Raw genomic sequence first — 25,353 nt, 5'->3', positions numbered from 1 at the left:
GAGTACTGTCATGGATGGATATAAACTGTTCAGGAAGGACAGGCAGGGCAGAAAAGGTGGGGGAGTTGCACTGTATGTAAGGGAGCAGTATGACAGCTCAGAGCTCAAGTATGAAACTGCAGAAAAACCTGAGTGTCTCTGGATTAAGTTTAGAAGTGTGAGCAACAAGGGTGATGTCGTGGTAAGAGTCTGCTATAGACCACCGGACCAGGGGGATGAGGTGGACGAGGCTTTCTTCCAGCAACTCATGGAAGTTACTAGATCGCAGGCCCTGGTTCTCATAGGAGACTTCAGTCACCCTGATATCTGCTGGGAGAGCAATACAGCGGTGCACAGACAATCCAGGAAGTTTTTGGAAAGTGTAGGGGACAATTTCCTGGTGCAAGTGCTGGAGGAACCAACTAGGGGCAGAGCTCTTCTTGACCTGCGGCTCACAAACCGGGAAGAATTAGTAGGGGAAGCAAAAGTGGATGGGAACCTGGGAGGCAGTGACCATGAGATGGTCGAGTTCAGGCTCCTGACACAGGGAAGAAAGGAGAGCAGCAGAATACGGACCCTGGACTTCAGAAAAGCAGACTTTGACTCCCTCAGGGAACTGATGGGCAGGATCCCCTGGGAGAATAACATGAGGGGGAAAGGAGTCCAGGAGAGCTGGCTGTATTTTAAAGAATCCTTATAGGTTACAGGGACAAACCATCCCGATGTGTAGAAAGAATAGTAAATATGGCAGGCGACCAGCTTGGCTTAACAGTGAAATCCTTGCTGATCTTAAACATAAAAAAGAAGCTTACAAGAAGTGGAAGACTGGACAAATGACCAGGGAAGAGTATAAAAATATTGCTTGGGCATGCAGGAGTGAAATCAGGAAGGCCAAATCACACCTGGAGTTGCAGCTAGCAAGAGATGTTAAGAGTAACAAGAAGGGTTTCTTCAGGTATGTTAGCAACAAGAAGAAAGTCAAGGAAAGTGTGGGCCCCTTACTGAATGAGGGAGGCAACCTAGTGACAGAGGATGTGGAAAAAGCTAATGTACTCAATGCTTTTTTTGCCTCTGTCTTCACGAACAAGGTCAGCTCTCAGACTACCTCTCTAGGCAGCACAGCATGGGGAGGAGGTGACCAGCCCTCTGTGGAGAAAGAAGTGGTTCGGGACAATTTAGAAAAGCTGGACGAGCACAAGTCCATGGGGCCGGATGCGCTGCATCCAAGAGTGCTAAAGGAGTTGGCGGATGTGATTGCAGAGCCCTTGGCCATTATCTTTGAAAACTCATGGCGATCGGGGGAAGTCCCGGACGACTGGAAAAAGGCTAATGTAGTGCCAATCTTTAAAAAAGGGAAGAAAGAGGATCCTGGGAACTACAGGCCAGTCAGCCTCACCTCAGTCCCTGGAAAAATCATGGAGCAGGTCCTCAAGGAATCAATTCTGAAGCACTTAGAGAAGAGGAAAGTGATCAGGAAGAGTCAGCATGGATTCACAAAGGGAAGGTCATGCCTGACTCATCTAATTGCCTTCTGTGACGAGATGACTGGCTCTGTGGATGAGGGGAAAGCAGTGGATGTGTTGTTCCTTGACTTTAGCAAAGCTTTTGACACGGTCTCCCACAGTAATCTTGCCAGCAAGTTAAAGAAGTATGGGCTGGATGAAAGGACTATAAGGTGGATAGAAAGTTGGCTAGATTGTCAGGCTCAATGGGTAGTGATCAATGGCTCCATGTCTAGTTTGCAGCCGGTATCAAGTGGAGTGCCCCAAGGGTCGGTCCTCGTGCTGGTTTTGTTCAATATCTCCATTAATGATCTGGAGGATGGTGTGGATTGCACCCTCAGCAAGTTTGCAGATGACACTAAACTGGGAGGAGAGGTAGATACACCGGAGGGTAGGGATAGGATACAGAGGGCCCTAGACAAATTGGAGGATTGGGCCAAAAGAAATCTGATGAGGTTCAACAAGGTCAAGTGCACTTAGGACGGAAGAATCCCATGCACTGCTATAGACTAGGGACCGAATGGCTAGGCAGCAGTTCTGCAGAAAAGGACCTAGGGGTTACCGTGGACGAGAAGCTGGATATGAGTCAACAGTGTGCCCTTGTTGCCAAGAAGGCCAATGACATTTTGGGATGTATATGTAGGGGCATTGCCAGCAGATCTAGGGACGTGATCGTTCCCCTCTATTCGACATTGGTGAGGCCTCATCTGGAGTACTGTGTCCAGTTTTGGGCCCCACACTACAAGAAGGATGTGGAAAAACTGCAAAGAAGTCCAGCAGAGGGCGACAAAAATGATTAGGGGTCTGGAACACATGACTTATGAGGAGAGGCTAAGGGAACTGGGATTGTTTAGTCTGCGGAAGAGAAGAATGAGGGGGGATTTGATAGCTGCTTTCAACTACCTGAAAGGAGGTTCCAAAGAGGATGGATCTAGACTGTTCTCAGTTGTAGCTGATGACAGAACAAGGAGTAATGGTCTCAAGTTGCAGTGGGGGAGGTTTAGTTTGGATATTAGGAAAATCTTTTTCACTAGGAGGGTGGTGAAGCACTGGAATGCGTTACCTAGGGAGGTGGTGGAATCTCCTTCCTTAGATATTTTTAAGGTCAGGCTTGACAAAGCCCTGGCTGGGATGATTTAGTCGGGGATTGGTCCTGCTTTGAGCAGGGGGTTGGACTAGATGACCTCCTGAGGTCCCTTCCAACCCTGATATTCTATGATTCTATGATTCTCTCCACTTTTCCCATACCATGTCTTCAGTTCCCCCTGACACCATTCCCTCATACACAGATTCAGCTTTTCTCCTGCTGCTGTGATTCCCTCCCCTTTCTCCTCTTCCCCTGCCTGCTGTTCAGTGATTCATTTGTGGGTTCCTTCCGCAGCTCCCTCTGAAACTTTGCTAGTGGAGGTGAGGGAGGGTCCTTAATATCTGTCAGGGTAACAAGGGAGTCTCAGCCACATGCCAAGGCCAGAAAGGGGGAAATCTCAGATGAATGGTTAGAGAACTGGAGAAGGGGCCAGAATGCAGGAGCTTTCAGCCATCAGCTGGGGCTCAGATGGGTTTCGTTGCGTCAACACCTAGCTAAACCACCTGAGAGAGAAATGGTGGAGGACTATGTAAGAGAGCAGTATGATTGCTCAGAGCTCCAATATGAAACTGGAGAAAAGCCTGCTGAGAGTCTTTGGGTTAAGTTTAGGGGTGAGAGTAACAAGGGTGATGTCGTGGTGGGCGTGTGCTATAGACCACGAGACCAGGAGGATGAGGCAGATGAGGCTTTCTTTGGACAACTAACAGAAGTTTCCAGATCGCAGGCCCTGGTTCTCATGGGGGACTTCAATCACCCTGACATCTGCAATACAGCAGTGCATGGACAATCCAGGAAGTTTTTGGAGAGTGTTGGGGACAACTTCCTGATGCAAGTGCTGGAGGAACCAACGAGGGGCCATGATACTCTTGACCTGCTGCTCACAAACAGGGAACAATTGGTAGGGGAAGTAGAAGTGGGTGGCAACCTGGGCAGCAGTGACCATGGGATGGTTGAGTTCGGGATCCTCACAAAAGAAAGAAAGGAGAGCAGCAAAATACGGACCTTGGACTTCAGAAAAACAAACTTTAACTCCCTCAGGGAACTGATGGGCAGGATCCCCTGGGAGGCTAATATGAGGGAGAAAGGAGTCCAGGAGAGCTGGCTGTATTTTAAAGAAGTCTTATTGAGGTTGCAGGAACAAACCAACCCAATGTGCAGAAAGAATAGCAAATACAATAGGCGACCAGCTTGGCTTAACAATGAAATCTTCAGTGAGCTTAAACAGAAAAAGGAAGCTTACAAGAAGTGGAAACTTGGACAGATGACTAGGAAGGAGCATAAAGACATTGCTAGAGCATGCAGGGGTGTAATCAGGAAGGCCAAGGCACAACTGGAGTTGCAGCTAGCAAGGGATGTGAAGAGTAACAAGAAGGGTTTCTAGAGGTATGTTAGCAACAAGAAGAAGGTCAGGGAAAGTGTGGGCTCCTTACTGAATGGGGGAGGCAACCTAGTGACAGAGGATGTGGATAAAGCTGAAGTACTCAATGCTTTTTGTGCCTCAGTCTTCACAGTCAAGGTCAGCTCCCAGACTGCTGCACTGGGCAGCACTGTATGGGGAGGAGGTGAGCAGTCCTCAGTGGTGAAAGAACAGGTTAAGGACTATTTAGAAAAGCTGGACATGTACAAGTCCATGGGTCCAGATCTAATGCATCCAAGTATGCTGAGGGAGTTGGCTGATGTGATTACAGAGCCATTGGCTGTTATCTTTGAAAACTCGTGGTGATCGGGGGATGTTTTTAAGGCCCAGCTTGACAAAGCCCTGGGATGATTTAGTTGGGGTTGGTCCTGCTTTGAGCAGGGGGTGGTACTAGATGACCTCCTGAGGTCTCTTCCAACCCTAATCTTCTATGATTCTATAAACACAGCAGCATTCCCTGCAGTGGAGGTGTAGGAGAAGGCTTTAATGGCACCATATGTGCTTCCTCTTCTTGGACAACTTATGTGGAGAAGGGTGAACAGCAAGCTGCTGTGAAGTAAGGAGATGGTCTGCCAGACAGCTCAAGGGACTGAATGGAACTAAAGAGTGAGGAGACTCAGGGGAAGAGATGCAGACCAGGCTGGGGACTGAGCTGGCTGTCTTAGATCTAATTACTGTAGCTTCCCAGAGCATTCCAGCTCTTTGTTACGGAGCCCTGCTGAGGAGCAGATGCTGGCAAGTGCTAAGCACCTACAGCTTAGCTCCCCCTGTGGCACTGATCCAGGGTCACTGCTGCAGATTCTGCTATCTGTGTTTGCTGTCCCCCTCCTTCTCATGCAGCTGATTTAGCCCGTGGGTTCGCACCTCTGTTAAATATCTATAGCTGACACACGCTAAAGAAACTCTGATTTCCAGGGAAGGAGGAGATCCACAAGCTCAGAGGTTCTCTGCATCCTGCTCCTGCCCAAAACCAAATGGACTCCAGTGAGTGTCAGATCTTCTGTAACTGTGGAAGTGATGGCAGAAGGCCATGAGTACAGATATGTGGACACAATATCTGTGTCCCTTTAAAACCCATATCTGTGGAGTAAAAACATTATCAAACATAGGCCTGGTCTACACTACGAGGTTAGGTTGAAGTAATCCATGTTTGGTTGCATTTATAATTAATGCATCTACACAACCAGGCCCATTCTGCCGACCTAAAGGGCTCTTAAAATCTACTGCTGTAGTCCTCCCTGATGAGAGGCGTAGTCCTAAAATTGACCTTCCTGGGTCAAATTTGGGGTAGTGTAGACGCAGCGCTGTGCAAGTCGATGTTCTTGGCCTCTGGAAGCTGTCCTAGAGTGCTCCAATGTGACCACTCTGGACAGAACTTTCAACTCTGCTGCACTAGCCAGGTACACAGGAAAAGCCCCGGGAACTTTTTAATTCCATTTCCTGTTTGGCGTGGCGAGCTCAGCAGTACAGGTGAGATGCAGAGCAGGCACAGAATTGCAAACAAGCTCCAGCATGGAGCAAACACAAGAGACTGGATCTGTTTTCTGTATGGGAAATAAAATCTGTGCAGGCAGAACTCTGAACCAGCAGAAGAAACGCCGATATCTATGCCAAAATTGCACAGGGCATGGTGGAGAGAGGCTACACCAGGGACGCACAGCAGTGACACGTGAAAATTAAGGAGCCCCAGACTGCCGCTTCTATGAGCAGCTGCATGACATTCGGGGGGGGGGGGACCCTACCAGTATCCCAACACTCTCCGTGGATACCTGCAAGGTGGCAGCCTCAGGAAATATGGATGAGGATTTTGTCAATGAGGAAGAGGAGGAGGAGGAGAATGTGCAACAGGCAAGAGGAGAATCCGTTCTCCCTGGCAGCCAGGATCATTTCCTCACTCTGGAGCCAATACCCTCCTAGGACCTATTGTTCCAGGAGCCTGATGGTGGAGAAGGCACCTCTGGTGAGTGCACATTTGTAATGACACTGCAGGGGTTAAATGCAATTGTGTTTAATGTTTGATCTGCCCTGAACGATTGGGATGCATTCGCGGCCAGTACAGCTGATGGAAAAGTCTGTTTACGTGTCTGGGGATGGAGCGGGAATCCTCCAGGGACATCATTAATGATCTGGAGGATGGTGTGGATTGCACCCTCAGCAAGTTTGCAGATGACACTAAACTGGGAGGAGAGGTAGATACGCTGGAGGGTAGGGATAGGATACAGAGGGACCTAGACAAATTAGAGGATTGGGCCAAAAGAAATCTGATGAGGTTCAACAAGGACAAGTGCAGAGTCCTGCACTTAGGACGGAAGAATCCCATGCACCGCTACAGATTAGGGACCGAATGGCTAGGCAGCAGTTCTGCAGAAAAGGACCTAGGAGTTATAGTGGACGAGAAGCTGGATATGAGTCAACGGGTGTGCCCTTCTTGCCAAGAAGGCCAATGGCATTTTGGGATGTATAAGTAGGGGCATTGCCAGCAGATCGAGGGACGTGATTGTTCCCCTCTATTCAACATTGGTGAGGCCTCATCTGGAGTACTGTGTCCAGTTTTGGGCCCCACACTACAAGAAGGATGTGGAAAAACTGGAAAGAGTCCAGCGGAGGCAACAAAAATGATTAGGGGGCAGAAACACATGACTTATGAGAAGAGGCTGAGGGAACTGGGATTGTTTAGTCTGCGGAAGAGGAGAATGAGGTGGGATTTGATAGCTGCTTTCAACTACCTGAAAGGGGGTTCCAAAGAGGATGGATCTAGACTGTTCTCAGTGGCAGCAGATGACAGAACAAGGAGTAATGGTCTCAAGTTGCAGTGGGGGAGGTTTAGGTTGGATATTAGGAAAAACTTTTTCACTAGGAGGGTGGTGAAGCACTGGAATGTGTTACTTAGGGAGATGGTGGAATCTCCTTCCTTAGATATTTTTAAGGTCAGGCTTGACAAAGCCCTGGCTGGGATGATTTAGTTGGGGATTGGTCCTGCTTTGAGCAGGGGGTTGGACTAGATGACCTCCTGAGGTCCCTTCCAACCCTGATATTCTATGATTCTATGATCTCCATGAAGCTCTCCTCGAGGTACTCTGAAAGCCTTTGCAGAAGGTTTCTGGGGAAGGCTGCCTTATTCCGTCCTCCATGGTAGGACACTTTACCATGCCAAGCCAGTAGTCTGGAATCATTGCAGCACAAAGCATAGTAGCAAAGGGTCCTGGCTTTTGGCCGCATTCCTGCAGCATGCACTCCTTATCTTGCTGTCTTAACCTCAGGAGACTGATATTGCTCATGGTCACCTGGTTGGCATAGGGGAAGTTTAATAAGGGAAGAGTAATTCCCTCTGTGTGCTGATCCCCGATACATTATGACCCCAGGTATGCTGGGCTGTTTGCACTTGGCTAAAAGGGATTGCCCCGGAGAACAGCCAAGCTCTGTGTGTGTGTGGGGGGGGAGGGGCGGGGGGGCATGCCGACAGTGCATGTTGTGCACATCCACCCCAAAACCGCAGCCCCTCCTTTTCAACTGCAAACACAAGAAGCATTGGTTGCTATGGGGAAGGAGGGCTCTGCAGTTTGCAACCATTCCCACATGTTATCAATGCTGAAGCAAAAAACCTCACCTACCCTTTTGCTTACCATGGCTGCCTGCAAATCAAATTCTGTTGCCCAGCCATGTGTGTTGTGTCACCATACTGGTAGGCGCTCAATTTAAAAGGCAAAATGTGACCTGGTACCTAAAACAGATGTGCTGTCTGCTGTGAAGTGCTTCATTCTCTGTAAAAGAGATTCCCTTTTGTTTTCAACAATGTATCTTCACAATGTATCTTCTGTAAAGTCTACCCTTGCTCTTTCCCCCCTGCAGCTGAAAATGTGTCTATACTCCCCGCATCAACTCCGTCCCTGAGGTTATCGCAGATTAGAAGGCGAAAAAAACGCACTCACGATGACATGTTTGCAGAGCTCATGCAGTCCTCCCACACCGATAGGGCACAGCTGACTGCATGGAGTCATTCGGTGGCAGAGGCCAGGAAAGCAAACAGTGAGCGTGACTGGAACACGCGGGAGGAGATGCTGAGGCTAATGGGGGAGCAAACGGACATGATGAGGTGTCTGGTGGAGCTGCAGGAAAGGCAGCTAAACTACAGAGCCCCGCTGCAGCCATTGTTGAACTACCTAACCTCCTCACCAAGTTCAGTATCCTCCTCACCCAGACGTCCAAGAACGTGGGGGAGGCTCCAGGCACCCTGTCACTCAACTCCAGGGGATGATTCGAGCAGCAGAAGGCTGTCATTCAAACAGCTTTGGTTTATCTATGTGGCTACAATAAGCTGTGTGACCTTATCTTTGCCTCTTTCCCCGCCATGTTATCAGACCCTTTGTACACCCGGGCTTCCTTTACTATTCAGTGGTGCCTGTGATAGCAGGGTTTTTTATGAACTTTATTATGAGCTGTGGTCAGAGCAGAGTCTGGTTTACAGGGAAGTACATTCAGTGAAGGAGGTGGCTTTGCATCAATGGCAAACACACATATCACACAATTGCCTGAAAAAACCCTGGTTTTCAAAGCCCCTCTGATGCGCAGCATGCCTCGATGTGCTCTTCTAATTGCCTTGGTATCTGGCTGCTCAAAATTGGCCACCAGGTGATCTGTCTCGGCCCCCCATTCTGCCAGAAACGTCTCCCCCTTACTCTCACAGATATTGTGGAGCACACAGCAAGCAGCCATAACAATGGGAATATTGCTTTCGCTGAGGTCTAACCTACTCAGTAAACTGCGCCAGCGCCCCTTTAGAAGGCCAAAGGCACATTCTACCACCATTCTGCACTTGCTCAGCCTATACTTGAACTGCTCCTTACTACTGTCCAGGCAGCCTGTGTACAGCTTCATGAGCCATGGGAGCAAGGGGTAGGCTGGGTCCCCAAGGATAACTATTGGCATTTCAATGTCACCAATGGTTATTTTCCAGTTTGGGAAGAAAATACTTTCTTGCAGCTTTCCGAAGAGACCGGAGTGCCTAAAGATACGTGCATCATGCACCTTTCCTGACCATCCCACATTGATGTCGGTGAAATGGCCCTTGTGATCCACCAGTGCTTGTAGCACCATTGAGAAGTACCCCTTGTGGTTTATGTACTGTTTGGCAAGGTGCTCCGGTCCCAAGATAGGGATATGTGTTCTGTCTGTCGTCCCACCACAGTTAGGGAACCCCATTGCAACAAAGCCATCCGCTATGCCCTGCACATTTCTCAGAGTCACTACCCTTGTTAGCAGAAGGTCAGTGATTGCACTGGCTACTTGGATCACAGCAGCCCCCACAGTAGATTTGCCCACTCCGAATTGATTCCTGACTGACCAGTAGCTGTCAGGCGTTGCAAGTTCCACATGGCTATCGCCACACGCTTTTCAACTGTCAGGGCCGGTCTCATCATGGTATTCCTGCACTTCCAGGTGAGGGAAAGCAACTCACAAAGTTCCATGAAAGTGGCGTTACGCATGCGAAAGTTTTGCAGCCACTGGTCATTGTCCCACACCTGCAATACTATGCGGTCCCACCAGTCTGTGCTTGTTTCCCGGGCCCAGAATTTGTGTTCCACTGTATCAACCAGCCCCATTGCCGCCATGATATGCCAGTTGCCACATCCCATGCCTTCAGGCACATCTGTCTGCATGTTCTCCTCACAGTCTTCCTCACGCTGGCGGCTCCTTGCTAGGCTTTGCACGTAGTGCAGGATAATGCATGAGGTGTTTGCAATGCTTGCAAGGCAGTGTACAGCGGAGCGGGATCCATGCTTGCCAAGCTCTGGCATCTGCACGGATAACCCAAGGAAAAAGGCATGAATTGATTGTTTGCTGTTGTTTTCAAGGGGGGAAGGAGGGATGCGAGACAGACAACATGTATCCAAAACCATCCGCAACAATGTTTTTGCCCCATCAGGCATTGGGAGCTTAACCCAGAATTCCAATGGGCAGCGGGGACTGTGCATAGCTACCCACAGTGCACCGCTCCGTGAGTTGATGCTAGCCATGGTATTGAGGATGCACTTCACCGACCTAATGCACTTAGTGGGGACATGCACCATCGATTTTATAAAAATCGGTTGCTAAAGATCATCTTCTATAAAATCGACCTAATTTCATAGTGTAGACATGCCCATAGATGCCTAAAGTTAGTCTCCTAAATCCATATTAACACATCTAAGTAAGAGCATTTATTTGGGTACCTAAATATAAATTTATAAGTCAAAATTTAGGTACTTATATCTGAAAATCCTGACCTGTGTCTTTCAAGCATAACCTGACTTTAAAAATGTTTGTGCATAGTGTCTGTGTGTGAATTCAAAGTGAAGAATGCACGGTAATAAAACAGTAATTAACAAAAATAATGGATTAGTTTAAAGACACTGGTAACAACTGTGTTTTTTAAATGATGTTGTCTAACTCTGCATTTTAAGCATATAAGACACTGTATCATTGAAACATACTCACTGTGTTGTCTTATGGTTTCCAGTGAAAATATTTGAAAGTAATATTTCTCCAGATCAAGGTGTATAAGATGCTGCAGAATGTCAGTGTCTCACTTGCTGGCTTTATTGATTCTCTAGGCCATATTAAATCCCGGCTGGTTGGAGGGGACAGTATCTGCTCAGGACGTGTTGAGATAGAACATGGAGAAACATGGGTTACAGTCTGTGACGCTGACTTCGATCTCAAAGCTGCCAGTGTTATCTGTAGTGAATTAAACTGTGGAGCAGTGGTATCTATCCTGGGAGGAGCTCACTTTAAAGAAGGAGATGGGCCAATCTGGAATGAAACACTTCAGTGTGCAGGGAATGAGTCACAACTCTTCTATTGTCCCAGGGTATCGTATTTGAATGAGACATGCTCACATGCAAATGATGTCAGCATTGTGTGCTCAGGTAAGAATTAAAGTGATGACTCTAAAATACCAGAGATGGTTGTTCTAGACTCATGGTATAACAATAAAATGTCTTTACTGCAGGGAGCTCAGATCACTGGGTTGGTATTCAATTGTTTCAAACAAAAAATACCAAAACATTTGTCATGACAATAAAAGAATCAGCCCCCTTCTTGACCCAGTTTCATTTTCTTCAAATATTTATTATTCAAAGAGATCCTATCTCCAAGATCATGCAAGGATTAAGTAAGGAGCAGTGGTCCTGTGTAAATAATAGTCATGTAATTTAAAGAGTGTGTCATAATGCATTTGCCCAAGGGAAACAAATGAAGGATACATGGGAAACTTTAATTCTGGAATTTCTTTGCATCTCTCTCTCTGAAATTAATATAATGATGGATATGTGGCTCAATGCTCTCTCCAGTAACCCCACAATGTGTCTCTTTTTGAAGGAGCTACTGATAAGCTGAGGCTGGTGGATGGAGGCAGCCCCTGTGCCGGGAAAGTAGAGGTTAAACACCAGGATCAGTGGGGGACGGTGTGTGATGGTGTCTGGGAAATGGAAGATGCTGAAGTTGTTTGTAGGCAGTTGGGATGTGGATCTGCTGTTAGTGTCCGTAATCAAGCTCATTTTGGGTCCAGTTCTGGGCCACTTTGGCTGGATGAAGTTGCCTGTGGTGGTGCTGAGTCATCTCTCTTGGAGTGCGAACACAGATGGGGTGTGCATAGCTGTGATCCTCATACACCTGCTGGAGTCACCTGTTCAGGTAAGAAATCCAGCCTTAAAGGTAAAATCCTCCGGAGAGAAAAGGGAATTAATCTACAGTGTCACATTCCTCTGACCCTAATGAGAAATAAAAATAGAAACCTGTAATTCTTATTAACCTCACTGGACACTGGGGAAACATTTGTGTAATTCACATCCTCAGTCACTTGTAAATGATTTCCACTATTCCAGCCGTGCTTCAATTGTTATACACCTCCCATTTTACAGCAATTTTACAGTTCATTTTCTTAATTCCAGCCAGTGGCAGAGGGGAATCATAGCCCACCAGGAGTTCCAAGGCCATGGTGCAGGTGCTTGAGGCCTCTTTGTTGGACAGTTTGCTGTCCTGAGCATTGCATGTCACTGGTTCTCCTCTCTCTGCCCAGGAGACATGCCGCCTGTCGCTGTTCTCTGTCCCTTGCAGATCTGGGGCAGCGGCAGGGGCAGGAGGAGGGATGCAGGCACTTAGAAGAGTTACAGGGAGGGAGGAGGCGGCTGGCGGAAGAGGCGCCCACAGCTGTATGCACGTTATGGTCAGTGTGTAACATTGGCAGCAGTCAGGAAAAGTAGTCAGGCTGCCCCACTGCCCACTCAGGTTTGGCCCCTTTGGCCTTCTATCCTAGTGGGGGCAGCAGGGCCAAACCTGAGTGGGCACACTGGGCAGTAGGCTGGCCAGCACTGCTCCTCCTCACCATTGCTATTGGGCAGTTCCTGCACTCAAACTGCCTCCCTGGGGCCTGCCAAGCCTTGACCAGCATCCAACTGCCTATGTCCCTTCTCAGAGATAGGGAGTGACACTGCACTTGGATGGGCCAGGTTAGAAAGTGGGGGCTGAGCGTTCAATAGGCGAAGTGATGGGGCTAGCAACTGCAGTGGGCATGGCTCCACAGGGAGTGACAGTGCATGCCGTGGGAAATTTCTGGGGGTGCCCTGGTTGGTCACTCTCACTCCTCCACTTCCCACTCTCTAGAGCAATAATCACATTCCTTCCTCGTAATAGGATAGTGGTGGAGATAAAAAAGCAGAATACAAGAGCTGGCTGCTCTCCCTCTTCTGGGCACCTGTATCACATCATTCCTTCAATGGGCTTCCTACTTCTGGGATCCCCATCTCCCCCTGCTTACATTCCCTTTACCTTTTAAGGTCCCTCTGTTTCCACCTCTGCAACATCACCCCTCACTCTGCTAACCCCAATGTTCCCTTGTCCCTCTCCACTTCTCTTGGTCTCCTAAGTTACCCTGACTCTCTCTTCCTTTCACACGTTTCTTCTCCTATTTGCCCCTTCCCGCAAGGTCCTGAGTCCCGACTGGAATGCGCAGTGGTGAGGGGGCAGGGACAGACATGGGGAGGAGGGTGGCTATGCATAAGCAGGGAGTTATAACTACTAGACACAGGGCTAGATTTTAAAGGTATTGGGGTGACTAAAGAAGAAGACAGGCACCTATTGGAATTTTCAGAAGTGCCTAGGGACCAAACTTCCATTGAAATCACTTCCCACCACTACCACTGGTTCCTGTCTCCAATTTCTTTCCCCCTCCCATTTTTGGCTACTCTCTCCTTCCTTTGCTCCTCCTCACGCTCTCCTCATGTCTACCTCCACATTACTCACCCTCTGCATTCTAAGTTAAGCTGCTTTCCCCTTCTTGCTGCCTGGGGGTAAGCAGGGGGCAAGAATTGAGACATCTCCCTCCCAGTTCTGGTGCTTAGACCACCTCAACCTGGAACAGCAATTGAAGGGAAAATCCTACTACGCCCCTGCAGCCCTGGGATGGTGCATGCTCAGTCCAGTCACATATAGGAGCTGTGAGGGGCTGGAATATTTTCAGTACTCAGTATGGAATCTTCAGAGAATTTAGCAACTGAACTCTAACAGGTCTCCGCAGAATTGCCGTTATTCAAAGGCACCTAACTTGGCCAGATTTGTGCAGGTTTTAATGAAAAAAATCAAAAGTCATATCCCTGACACCAGAGTGACCTCCCTTCCAAATTGCAAGGCCCTGCTCCAGTGTAAGGAAGGACCAGAGCTTCTCAATAAAATGTTATAAGCAATTCACCACTTGGGGAAAACAACATAGTTTTGTCTAATCTCATTCTTGTAAACAGCTCAACTGTCTTTAAAAACAAACCAAAATAAGGCATATGCTTGACATGGACAATTTCAGCGCAAATTGTTAAAGTTTGGCACCATTGCCAAACAATGTAAAGCAGGATTTTAAAATGGGAAGTGGCAGGAAATCTTAACTATACGCTTGCATACGCTTGCAATGTATGTGTAAACGCTGCATAATTTATGTGCCCATTTCTACCTTTGTTTACATACAGAGTATGTGTGTGTGAATGCGTATGCAAGACTTAGCAGAATGTAACAACTTTTAAAAATCCTTATGATCATCTATCAATAATCATTGTTCTTCTCTCTGCCTATTCTCCTCCTCATGTTTTTCAGTACCATTCATTGCGTCTTTGTCTATATTTTAAATTGGAAGCAATGCTGGCTAGAAACTGGAATTTTTATGTGAGAGAATGATGTCTAGCATGCTTTGGAGCACTCAGTGAATAAGTAATAATTACACAAAATTTTTAAAATATTGATAACACCCTTTTCTAAATGGCAGTAGCAGATTGTGATTTAATGTAATGTTAATTATGATAATAGATCCAATGCATATGTTTTAATGATATAGCTATTCCTTACAAATTTTATTCCTTTGTTCATGCTGAATTGCATATTACTCCACAACTAGTTGTATTGAAATTAACATTATACTACATATTGTACATTGTTATAATATTCTCACTGAATATTTCCAGGTCATATTACACCCCGACTTGCTGGAGGGGACAGTGTCTGTTCAGGACGTGTTGAAGTAAGACATGGAGAAGAAACATGGTCTACAGTCTGTGATTCCAACTTCAGTCTCAATACTGCCAGTGTTATCTGCAACCAGCTAAACTGTGGAACAGCCATATCTATCCTGGGAGGAGCTCAGTTTGGAGAAGGAAATGGGACAGTCTGGACAGAAACATTCCAGTGTGTAGGGAATGAATCCCACCTTGTGTACTGTCCCAGAACATCATATGTGAATCAGACATGCGGTCCTGCTAATACTGTCAACATCATATGCTCACGTAAGACTTCAAAAGGATATAAAATACCAGTGATATATTCTAGGCTACTGTGTGCTGTATCCCTTGAAGTAGAAAAAAAGACAGGGCTCAGCTACAGTGAATGCAAAGGTGTTTGTTTGTTTAGGACACTGGAAACAGGCCTTATGGTTGCCCGGCTGTATAAACTGCAAACTTGGAACACAAACTGTGCTGCACAGTGATGTTACAAAGAAACTCCCTAAATCCTACGTCAGATTAAACAATTATGGAAAGTATTGTGGACTACATTAATAAATATACTCATAAAATGTCCTTATTCTGAATGGAACTTGGATCACTGGGCTAGTATAAATTTGTTCTAAAACACAAACACAAACATTTTGATGGTATAAAGGAATTTCTTCATAATACTTGATAATAAATAGCTCAAAGGGTCCCACTCTAAACCCTTCTCCCTTCTTCCCAGGGCACACAGGTTTCCGGCTGGTGAACGGCAGCACAGAGTGCTCAGGGAGAGTGGAGATCCAGGTGCATGGTGCCTGGGGAGCCCTGTGTGACTCACATTGGGACTTAGCCATTGCCAACACCCTTTGCAATCAGCTTGACTGTGGATTCGCCATATTGGCTCCGGCTGAAGGATATTTTGGGGAAGAAAATGGCTCTGGCTGGACAGACTCACTTCACTATAACAGTTTTGAACCCCATTTCGGTCACGGCCCTGTTACCACATTGGAGGCGTCTCAGTGCCCACATGATAATGATGCCAGTGTGATTTGTTCAGGTAGGTGTAGGAGAAATGCAGGATTAATGACACCTGCCCCTCAGTGCGTGACACTGCCTTCTAGCACAGGAGGACCTCTGAGCACAGAGAGAGGAATAGTAGTCTAGATTCTAAATCAAGCTGTAAAAGGAGCAAACACAGCAGGCACATTGGGGGCGCAAATGAGGCTTTATCTTCAAATTTCGCACAGCATCCTTGTTGCCTTTTTATTTTTATTTTTCTCTTCCTTTTAAAAAATAGGCACCACAATAGCCACTTTCAAGGCCTTGAGAACAGTTGCTGTTCAAGGATAGGGCATAAAGTTGTCATTAATTCCACTATTTCACACTTCACTTCCTCCAGAATCCATGAGTGCCGTTCATCTGGATTTGAGTCTTATTTGTCCACATGTGGATATAAATGGAAGCCTTGAGACACAAGCAGGTCCTTTTCTTATGACAGTAAATTGGGTACTAAACCTTCTGATTTAGTAGCTTATATTGGTAATTCATATGTACAGACTATATCAAATCTAATATACAGTAGTTAGTTCTAGACCCCTATTCAGAAAAGCACTTCAATCCCATTGAAGTCATTGAGACTTGAACATATTTTAAAGGGCTTACATGAATCAGACCTATACTGTTTCCACTCCAGAGCATAGGTAGAGCCCTGCAAATCCAGATACATGCTTTATATCCACATGGATCACAGATCGATGTAGATCCAAATTTTGTATCTGTGCAGGGCTCTAAGCATAGGACACTCTCTCTGAATAGCTGAAACTTTTAATGAACATAATTGGTGTGTGGAGTAAGATGAGAGTCCCCTTTTATGGTATGTTGGTCAGAGTCCTGGATGGTCTGTGGAACATTAAGTGTCAAGATGCAGAAAGTTTACAACCAAAGCTAGATTTTTGTCAAGACAAAAATTCAAAAGTCTTAATTTTAGTTTAAAAACATAAGGAGTCATGACATACTCTGACGTCATTTGTGATGCAAAACTCTAAAAAAAATCAGCTAGTCTTTGTTTTACATGAAACACTGACGTCAAGAAATAATAGTTTTAAACTATGAGTTGACTATTGGTAAGCCCTTAGTGCACTACACTGATCCAAAGCGCAGTGAACTCAATGGAAACACTCCCGTTGACTTCAATAGAATTTGCATTGGGCTCCCAGAGAAAATATGAAAAAGCCTGTCATAAAAATAAAGGGAAGGGTAACCACCTTTCTGTATACAGGGCTATAAAATCCCTCCTGGCCAGAGGCAAAACACTTTCACCTGTAAAGGGTTAAGAAGCTAAGGTAACCTCGCTGGCACCTGACCAAAATGACCAATGAGGAGACATGAAATTTTCAAATCGGGATGGGGGAGGGAAACAAAGGGTTCGTCTGTCTGTGTGATGCTGTTGCTGGGAACAGATCAGGAATGCAGTCTCAGAACTTCTGTTAGTTAGTAAGTAATCTAGCTAGAAATGCGTTAGATTTCCTTTTGTTTAATGGCTGGTAAAATAAGCTGTGCTGGGTGGAATGTATATTCCTGTTTTTGTGTCTGTTTGTCACTTAAGGTTTTGCCTAGAGGGATTCTCTATGTTTGGAATCTGATTACCCTGTAAGGTATTTACCATTCTGATTTTACAGAGGTGATTCTTTTACCTTTTCTTGAATTAAAATTCTTCTTTTAAGAACCTGATTGATTTTTCATTGTTCTTAAGATCCAAGGGTTTGGGTCTGTGTTCACCTGTACAAATTGGTGAGGATTTTTATCAAGCCTTCCCCAGGAAAGGGGGTGTAGGGCTTGGGGGGATATTTTGGGGGAAGACGTCTCCAAGTGGGCTCTTTCTCTGTTCTTTGTTTAACACGCTTGGGGGTGGCAGCATACGGTTCAAGGACAAGGCAAAGTTTGAACCTTGGGGAAGTTTTTAACCTAAGCTGGTAAGAATAAGCTTGGGGGTCTTTCATGCAGGTTCCCACATCTGTACCATAGAGTCCAGAGTGGGGAAGGAACCTTGACAAAGCCCATAGAAGGTAAAAAGCAGGCTGCTAAGAATAACAAAGAGCATAACTTTTTTGTTGTGCAAAAAACCTAAAACCTTGTCACAGAACTCATACCATGGCAAACATTCAGACTCACTTTAACACTTAACTCTTAAGTATGAGTAAGGAATGAGCTCTGTTCAGGTTGAGTATAAAGTTCATAGGAGATAAGACCATCTGACAACTTTCAACATCTCCACATCTGAAACAGCACAGTCCGGAATTGCTGAGTATGACAGTATCATTTGTTTATGTGTTTTTATTTCTGGAATCTCACAAACCTGCTTTTGTTCAATAGGAATATGACATTTTAACAACTGGGATTTATCCCTACAGGAAACAGACAGATCAGACTGGTGAATGGGTCAGATCATTGTGCCGGGAGAGTGGAGATTTATTACAATGGCATCTGGGGAACAGTCTGTGATGATTCCTGGGACCTGTCAGACTCCAATGTTATTTGTAAAGAACTGGGATGTGGACACGCCATCACTGCAACTATCTCTGCACATTATGGGGAAGGATCTGAGCAGATCTGGATGGATGATGTGAACTGCTCTGGGAATGAATCCAGTCTTTGGGAATGTCCATTTGGTGGATGGGGTTTGCATAACTGCAGGCACAATGAAGATGCAGGTGTTGTCTGTTCAGGTCTGTTCTGTGAATGCTCTACTAAGCCCATTTAATTGGGAAATAATATGTGAGGTGAATGTTAACTAAGGATGCATCTATACTGCAACCTGCCGTATAAGTGCATCACAGGTAATACGTATGTTAGCTTTACCTACATAAGCAGAGCTAAAAATAGCATTGTAAAAGTGGTACTATGGGCTTCAGCTTGGTTTGTACAAAGACTCCAGAGACACTGGATAGGTACTTGCATTGCCAGCCTGCGCTGACTCCTGCTGCCATGTCTACAATGCTATTTTTAGCTGTGCTACTGTGGGTAAAACTAGTGTGGTGCAGTCAGAACTTGGACTGCAGCGTAGACATACCTAAGACTCCAGGTCAGCAAATTATCCCTACTTAGCTAAGCACTGAAGTAGATGCTTAGGTTCCATTTAAATCAAAAGTGAACCCTGATTCTTTTGAATTCAATCAATAAATAATACAGGGAGCATTAATTTATCCAGTGTCAAAACAGCTGTAAACACCAAAAGTTTTCAGAGTCATGGGAGACCACTACAGATGATCATCTCCACATCTCAGTGTTTAATTTCTTTAGCATGCCATCACTACACAATTGCTCTTCATTGCATCTAGCCCATGAGTCAGTGATCCATCCGTATTCAGAAAAGCACCTAAGCATTTGCTTAACTGTAACTCTGTGTTTGAATCTCATTTACATCAATACGATTTAAGCTTGTGCTTAAAGTGAGAAATGCTTACAAGCCTTGCTGAATAGGAATAATATGCGCTTAATTTTTTTCCTGAATTAAGACCCTAATCAGATTAACCTGTTTAGCAGAAATTATAAGATGTGGCTGCAATGAATTTATCATTTTCAGCACCAGTGAAATAAAATGACCAGTCTCAGAGCTCATAAAATCATAGAAGTTTAGGGTTAGAAGAGACCTGAGGAGGTTATCAAAGCAGGACCAAGACCAACTAAATCATCCCAGCCAGGGTTTTGTCAAGTTGAGCCTTAAAAATCTCTAAAGATGGAGATTCCACCACCTCCCTAGGTAACCCATTCCAGTGCTTCACCCCCCTCCTAGTGAAATAGTGTTTCCTAATATCCAACCTAGACCTCCCCCCCCCCCCCCGCAACTTGAGACCATTACTCCTTGTCCTGTCATCTGCCACCACTGAGAACAACCTAGCTCCATCCTCTTTGAAACCCCCCTTCAAGTAGCTGAAGGCTGCTATCAAATCCCCCCTCACTCTTCTCTTCTGCAGACTAAATAAGCCCAGTTCCCTCAGCCTCTCCTCATAAGTTATGTGCTCCAGCCCCCTAATCATTTTCATTACCCTCTGCTGGACTCTCTCCAATCTGTCCACGTCCTTTCTGTAGTGGGAGGGCCCAAAACTGGAAGCAATACTCCAGATGTGACCTCATCAGTGCCGAATACAGGTGAATAAACACTTCACTCGATCAGCTGGCAATGCTCCTACTAATACAGCCCAATATGCCGTTAGCCTTCTTGGCAACAAGGGCACATTGACTCATATCCAGCTTCTTATATCCAGCATAATCCCCAGGTCTTCTTTTGCAGAACTGCTGCTTAGCCAATCGGTCCCCAGCCTGTAGCGGTGCATGGGATTCTTCTGTACTAAGTGAAGGACTCTGCACTTGACCTTGTTGAACCTCATCAGATTTCTTTTGGCCCAATCCTCCAATGTGTCTAGGTCACTCTGGACCCTATCCCTATCTTCCAGCATACCTACTTCTCCCCGGAGCTTAGTGTCATCCGCAAACTTGCTGAGGGTGCAATCCATCCCATCATCCAGATCATTAATGAAAATGTTGAACAAAACTGGCCCAAGGACCAACCCTTGGGGCACTCCACTTGATACTGGCTGCCAAGTAGACATGGAGCCATTGATCACTATCCATTGAGCCCGATGATCTAGCCAGCTTTCTATCCATCTTATAGTCCATTCATCCAATCCATACTTTGTTAACTTGCTGGCAAGAATACTGTGGGAGACAGTGTCAAAAGCTTTGAGAAAGTCAAGATATATCACGTGCACCGCTTTCCCCATATTCACAGAGCCGGTTATCTCCTCATAGAAGGCAATCAGACTGGTCAGGCATGACTTGCCCTTGGTGACTCCATGCTGACTGTTCCTGATCGCCTTCCTCTCCTCCAAGTGCTTCAGAATGGATTCCTTGAGGATCTGCTCTATGATTTTTCAGGGGACTGAAGTGTGGCTGACTGGTCTGCAGTTCACTGGATTCTCCTTCTTCCCTTTTTTTAAAGATGGGCACCATATATGCCTTTTCCCAGTCATCCAGGACCTCCCCCAGATCTCCATGTGTTTTCAAAGATAATGGCCAATGGCTCTGCAATCACATCAGCCAACTCCCTCAGTGCCCTTGGATGCATTAAATCCAGCCCCATGGACTTGTGTGTGTCCAGCTTTTCTAAATAGTTCTTAACCTATTATTTCACCACTGAGGGCTACTCACCTCCTCCCCATACTGTGCTGCCCAGTGCAACAGTCTGGGAGCTGACCTTGTCTGTGAAGACCGAGGCAAAAAAAGCATTTGAGTACTTCAGCTTTTTCGTCATCATCTGTCAGTAGGTTGCCTCCCCCATTCAGTAAGGGGCCCACACTTTTCCTGACCTTTTTCTTATTGCTAACATACCTGTAGAAACCCTTCTTGTTACCCTTCACATCCCCTGCTAGCTGCAACTCCAACTGTGCTTTGGCCTTTCTGATTACACCCCTGCATGCTCTAGCAATGTTTTTGTACTCCTCCCTAGTCATCTGTCCAAGTTTCCACTTCTTGTAAGCTTCCTTTTTCTGTTTAAGCTCACTGAATATTCTGTGTTAAGCCAAGCTGGTCACCTGCTATATTTGCTATTCTTTCTGCACATCGGGATGGTTTGTTCCTGTGCCCTCAATAAGGCTTCTTTAAAATACAGCCAGCTCTCCTGGATTGCTTTCCTCCTCATATTAGCCTCCCAGGGGATCCTGCCCATCAGTTCCCTGAGGCAGTCAAAGTTTGCTTTTCTGAAGTCCAGGGTCTGTATTCTGCTGCTCTCCTTTCTTCCTTTTGTCAGGATCCTGAATTTGACCATCTCATGGTCACTGCTGCTCAGATTGCCACCCACTTCTACTTCCCCTACCAATTGTTCCCTGTTTGTGAGCAGCAGGTCAAGAGAAGCACGGCCCCTTGTTGGTTCCTCCAGCACTTGCACCAGGAAGTTGTTAGCCACTTGGAGACTAAAATTATTTGTAAGCTTAGGGTAAAACTTGTTAGTAAAAGGTGTTATGCATTTCAGTCATTTACAGGCTTCTTATCTCAAATATTTGCTTTCTGAGAATGTAATGTAGAATTACAAAATGGTCACTTGGATAAATGGAAATAAAAGTACAAAAGAGTCTCTTGCTCTTTGACCAGTAAAACAGTGTACAGATGAATATTTCCAGCTAGGCTTTAAAGCCATTACTTCACTACACAGTGCATATAGCGAGAAAAATTTGCAAAACATCATGGAGGAATCTTGCAGGCTACTGAGAATGGTAAAAAGGATGACATTTTGTGGGAGCAAATTTAAACCCTTAAGCATCATGGATTTTGTCACAGAGGTCATGGCCATGACAAAATATAACCCTCACCCCCCTCAAATTTGACTGAGGGATAGGTCCTGTAGGGACTGAGAATTACAGAGCGTATAGCAGATGAGAAACCATCTGGCAACCTGAAACATCTTCAGATCTGGAATAGCAGTTAGAAAGATGTATATCATTTGCTCAGATGTTTTATTTCTAAATTCTTACAAAAAGTTTCTTGTTGTAGGATAAGAAAATGACATATTAACAAATAGGATTTATACCTACAGAAAACAAACAGATTAGACTGGTGAATGGGACAGATCACTGCTCTGGGAGAGTGGAGATTTATTACAATGGCACCTGGGGAACAGTCTGTGATAATTCGTGGGATCTATCAGATGCCAACGTTGCCTGCAAACAACTGTGTGGCGGTTCAATGATGAGACAGAACACAGATTTATTCAAGCAAGCAAGCTGGTCAGCTGAAAATGGGCTGCTGCCTGTCAGCTTTCCACCTTCTCCTTTATTATATTTCTCCCCCCTGCACATTACCTACTTTCCCCGCAAAGGAATGCATGACATTGATTAATATTCTTGTTTTTCAGCCTCTATCTACTACATTCCTAATTCTCAGGCCTTAAGGCCAAGCCAAGGAAGCTTCCCACGATTACTGTCCTTTAATCAAGTTCCCACCTTTAATCAAGTTCCCAGGGTTCATATCTGGTCCTCGTCCTTGGACGGAGCAATGTGTTGCTCCTCACAACGGTCAGGGTGTGCCCTGACTGTTTGCAGGTGGATGGACCAAACATGGGCCCTTCATCTCCCCCTTTTTGTTTAATTATACTCGGCCCTCTCATGGGAGCCGTCAATTTGCTTTTGTGAGCAATTTAACTCCCAAACAGACAAGGACATAACTCGGGGAGCTTGCCAGGGCGTATCTCTACAAAGCCTTAGCAAAGAGGGAATACATTGTACACAGCAGCAGCAAAAAATAAGCCCAATGATTATAAACACAGCATAACCGAAAAATTGTCGCAGCCAGCCTAGAGATGGCAGCCAACCTGTAAGCCAATTCCAAAAGCCCTCAAACCCCACATCTTGACGTATGTGTGCCGTAAGATTGGCCAGTTCGGCCAGTCTAGTCTCTATGGAACGACTATTATCAGTTAAATTAAAACAACACATATGCCGAAACGTGGAACAGCCTAGGTGATGTTTCAAGAGTAGAAAATCAATGGCTGCTCTGTTATCTAAAATTGCATCCCTTAATTCGTGTTGCTCTGCATTAAGTAGGGCAATTGCCTTGGATGTTGTATTAATTGCCTTCGCTGCAAAGCACGCCAGGGCATTTAGGGTTCTGGCTGTATAAGTGGCAAGCCCGGGGACCCCAACAATAGAGGCCGCTAAGGCGGTGTACTCAGAGCGGCTGAGAAGATTGACATCTGCAACACAATCTTCGGAAAGGGGTATATTTCTTTTACTGCGTTTTTGGCTGGCAAAAGGCAATATAAGTGTCATTCTACTAAGACAGCAAAGGGTGCCATCACTTAAATTTGCAGGAATATAACTAAAGGTGCGCGAGCCACAGGTAAAAAACCACCCTAATGGTAGGATAATATGGCCATAATTGTGTGATACATTTACAGCATGAGAACAATTTAAAAAGGGTTGAGGAATTTGCCGACAGCCCAAGGGCACCTTTGTACTAGTGCAGTTAACCACACGCGCACAGGTGACATTGGTGGCCCCGGCCGGGTACGGTGTATGGAGGGATATAGCCGTGTGAGGCAAGGTATAGTAGGCCGGGCCCCAATTAGCCATGCCAGAGTACTGGGAAGAGAGATTCGCGTAAGCAGCGAGCATCGTCTCATTCCCTATCTCCTCAGGGTGATGACATACTGGAATAAGGCATGTACCTAACAATTCTCCGGCTTCTACAGAATTAGACAAACAAAAGTGGGTAACATTTGCTATTGAAGCCAACCTTTCCCATATGTTATACGTCATTCGGGCCCGTAACGGGGGAAGCGCTTCCGAGCCAACCCCCACAGGAAACAGCAGGCACAAAAAGCAAACAATCAGTACAGAATTAGCAGTGATTTGGGCGAGAATCGCCACAAACAAAGTCTCAGGAGTCTCTGGCTGTTGGTTTGCTGCCAGTCTTCGTTGAGCCGCCGCGACCAATGCTTTTACTGCTCCCCATGTCACGGGCTGGCTTGGGACGCTACGCCTCCTCCGTTTCCGTCCCGCCGTTGTTGACCCGGGAGGCACCGCGTTCTCCTCCAAGGTCAGCTGAAACTCCGGTATGGGGTTCGGCAGCCCCTGGCGCCATGCCATGCTGTTTCAGTGCCGGTCGCACACACCGGGCTGGAACCCACAACGGTCCTGCAGGGAGAGACACCGCAGCATATCCCCGACCCCAAGTGATTAGAGGTACTGGGCCCAGCCACTGCGGATCAGGCAGCTGACGGTAAAAGACACGCGGTCTTTCCAGTACCTCAGATTTGTGAAAATGCCGATCCGCGGGGGTCTGCTGATCTGCGTTCAGCGTTAAGTTATTTAAAGTAAACAAAAGGATATGCATTTGTTGTTGAATGTCTCCTAAGGTTCGGAGACGCAGCTCCCCTTGTTTTAATTGTTTATCAAGCAAGGTTTTGAGCGTGCGATTGGCACGTTCAACAATGGCTTGGCCCGTGGAATTATAAGGGATCCCGTGTTTAAGACGGACGTCCCATCGGGCACAAAAGGTGGAGAGGGCTGTGGAGCAGTAGGCTGGGGCATTATCTGTTTTAATCTGGCTTGGGCGACCCATAACAGAAAAACAGGCTAGCAAATGGTGAATCACTTTGGCAGTGGCTTCCCCACGCTGCGGGGTTGCCCAGAGAAATCCCGAATAAGTATCAACAGAAACATGTAAAAAGGAATAGGGGCGGAATTGTGGCACGTGAGTGACATCCATTTGCCACAGCTGATTCGCTGCGGTACCTCTGGGGTTAACGGCATAAGAGAAGGTAGGGGCAGCAGCGGCACGGTGGGGGCAGGAACGAACAATGGAACGTGCATGATCAGTAGGAATGTGAAACTGCCGGGCCAAAACTGAGGCAGACTGATGAAAAAAGGCATGGCTTTCAATGGGGTCAGAAAAAAGAGAATTTACCTGACCACGTAGCGCGCGATCGGCGCGCGCATTGCCCTCAGTGAGTGACCCAGGCAAAGGGGTATGACTGCGAATGTGAGCAACAAAATAAGGAAAATTACGAGTGGAGATAAGATATTGCAAAGACAAAAATAGACGAAGGAGGTCCGCATCGACCTGAGGGGTAATGAGGGCAAGGGGTAAATGATCAATCACTTGATAAACATAATGGGTGTCCACAATTAAATTAAAGGGACAATCAGCAAAAAGTTGAAAGGCCAAAATAACAGCAGCCAGTTCCGAGCGCTGCGCGGAACGCTGAGGCAGTGTAAAACGAGAATGCCAGCGAGGGGGGTCACCGGATTGATAGGTGACAACACCTCGATGTGAAGAGCCATCAGTAAAAAGAGTAACAGCAGAAACAATGGG

The 25,353-nt window shown here is 46.1% G+C and overlaps 1 protein-coding gene across 1 annotated transcript in view; it reads left to right on the top strand.

Annotated features, from left to right (window-relative positions):
* Positions 1 to 25,353, top strand: part of LOC119566013 (deleted in malignant brain tumors 1 protein) — a 93,473-nt gene that overhangs the window by 15,294 nt on the left and 52,826 nt on the right. The window contains 7 exon segments of the mRNA XM_043545716.1: positions 10,576 to 10,890; positions 11,342 to 11,656; positions 14,467 to 14,784; positions 15,230 to 15,544; positions 17,898 to 18,212; positions 22,076 to 22,211; positions 23,197 to 23,199. Coding sequence (XP_043401651.1) covers positions 10,576 to 10,890; positions 11,342 to 11,656; positions 14,467 to 14,784; positions 15,230 to 15,544; positions 17,898 to 18,212; positions 22,076 to 22,211; positions 23,197 to 23,199 — 1,717 coding nt within the window.

Source organism: Chelonia mydas, chromosome 4 (assembly GCF_015237465.2).
Source record: "Chelonia mydas isolate rCheMyd1 chromosome 4, rCheMyd1.pri.v2, whole genome shotgun sequence".
NCBI lineage: Eukaryota > Metazoa > Chordata > Testudines > Cheloniidae > Chelonia > Chelonia mydas.
Note: the sequence above shows the minus strand (reverse complement) of the source record. Positions and strands in the feature narration are given on the sequence as shown.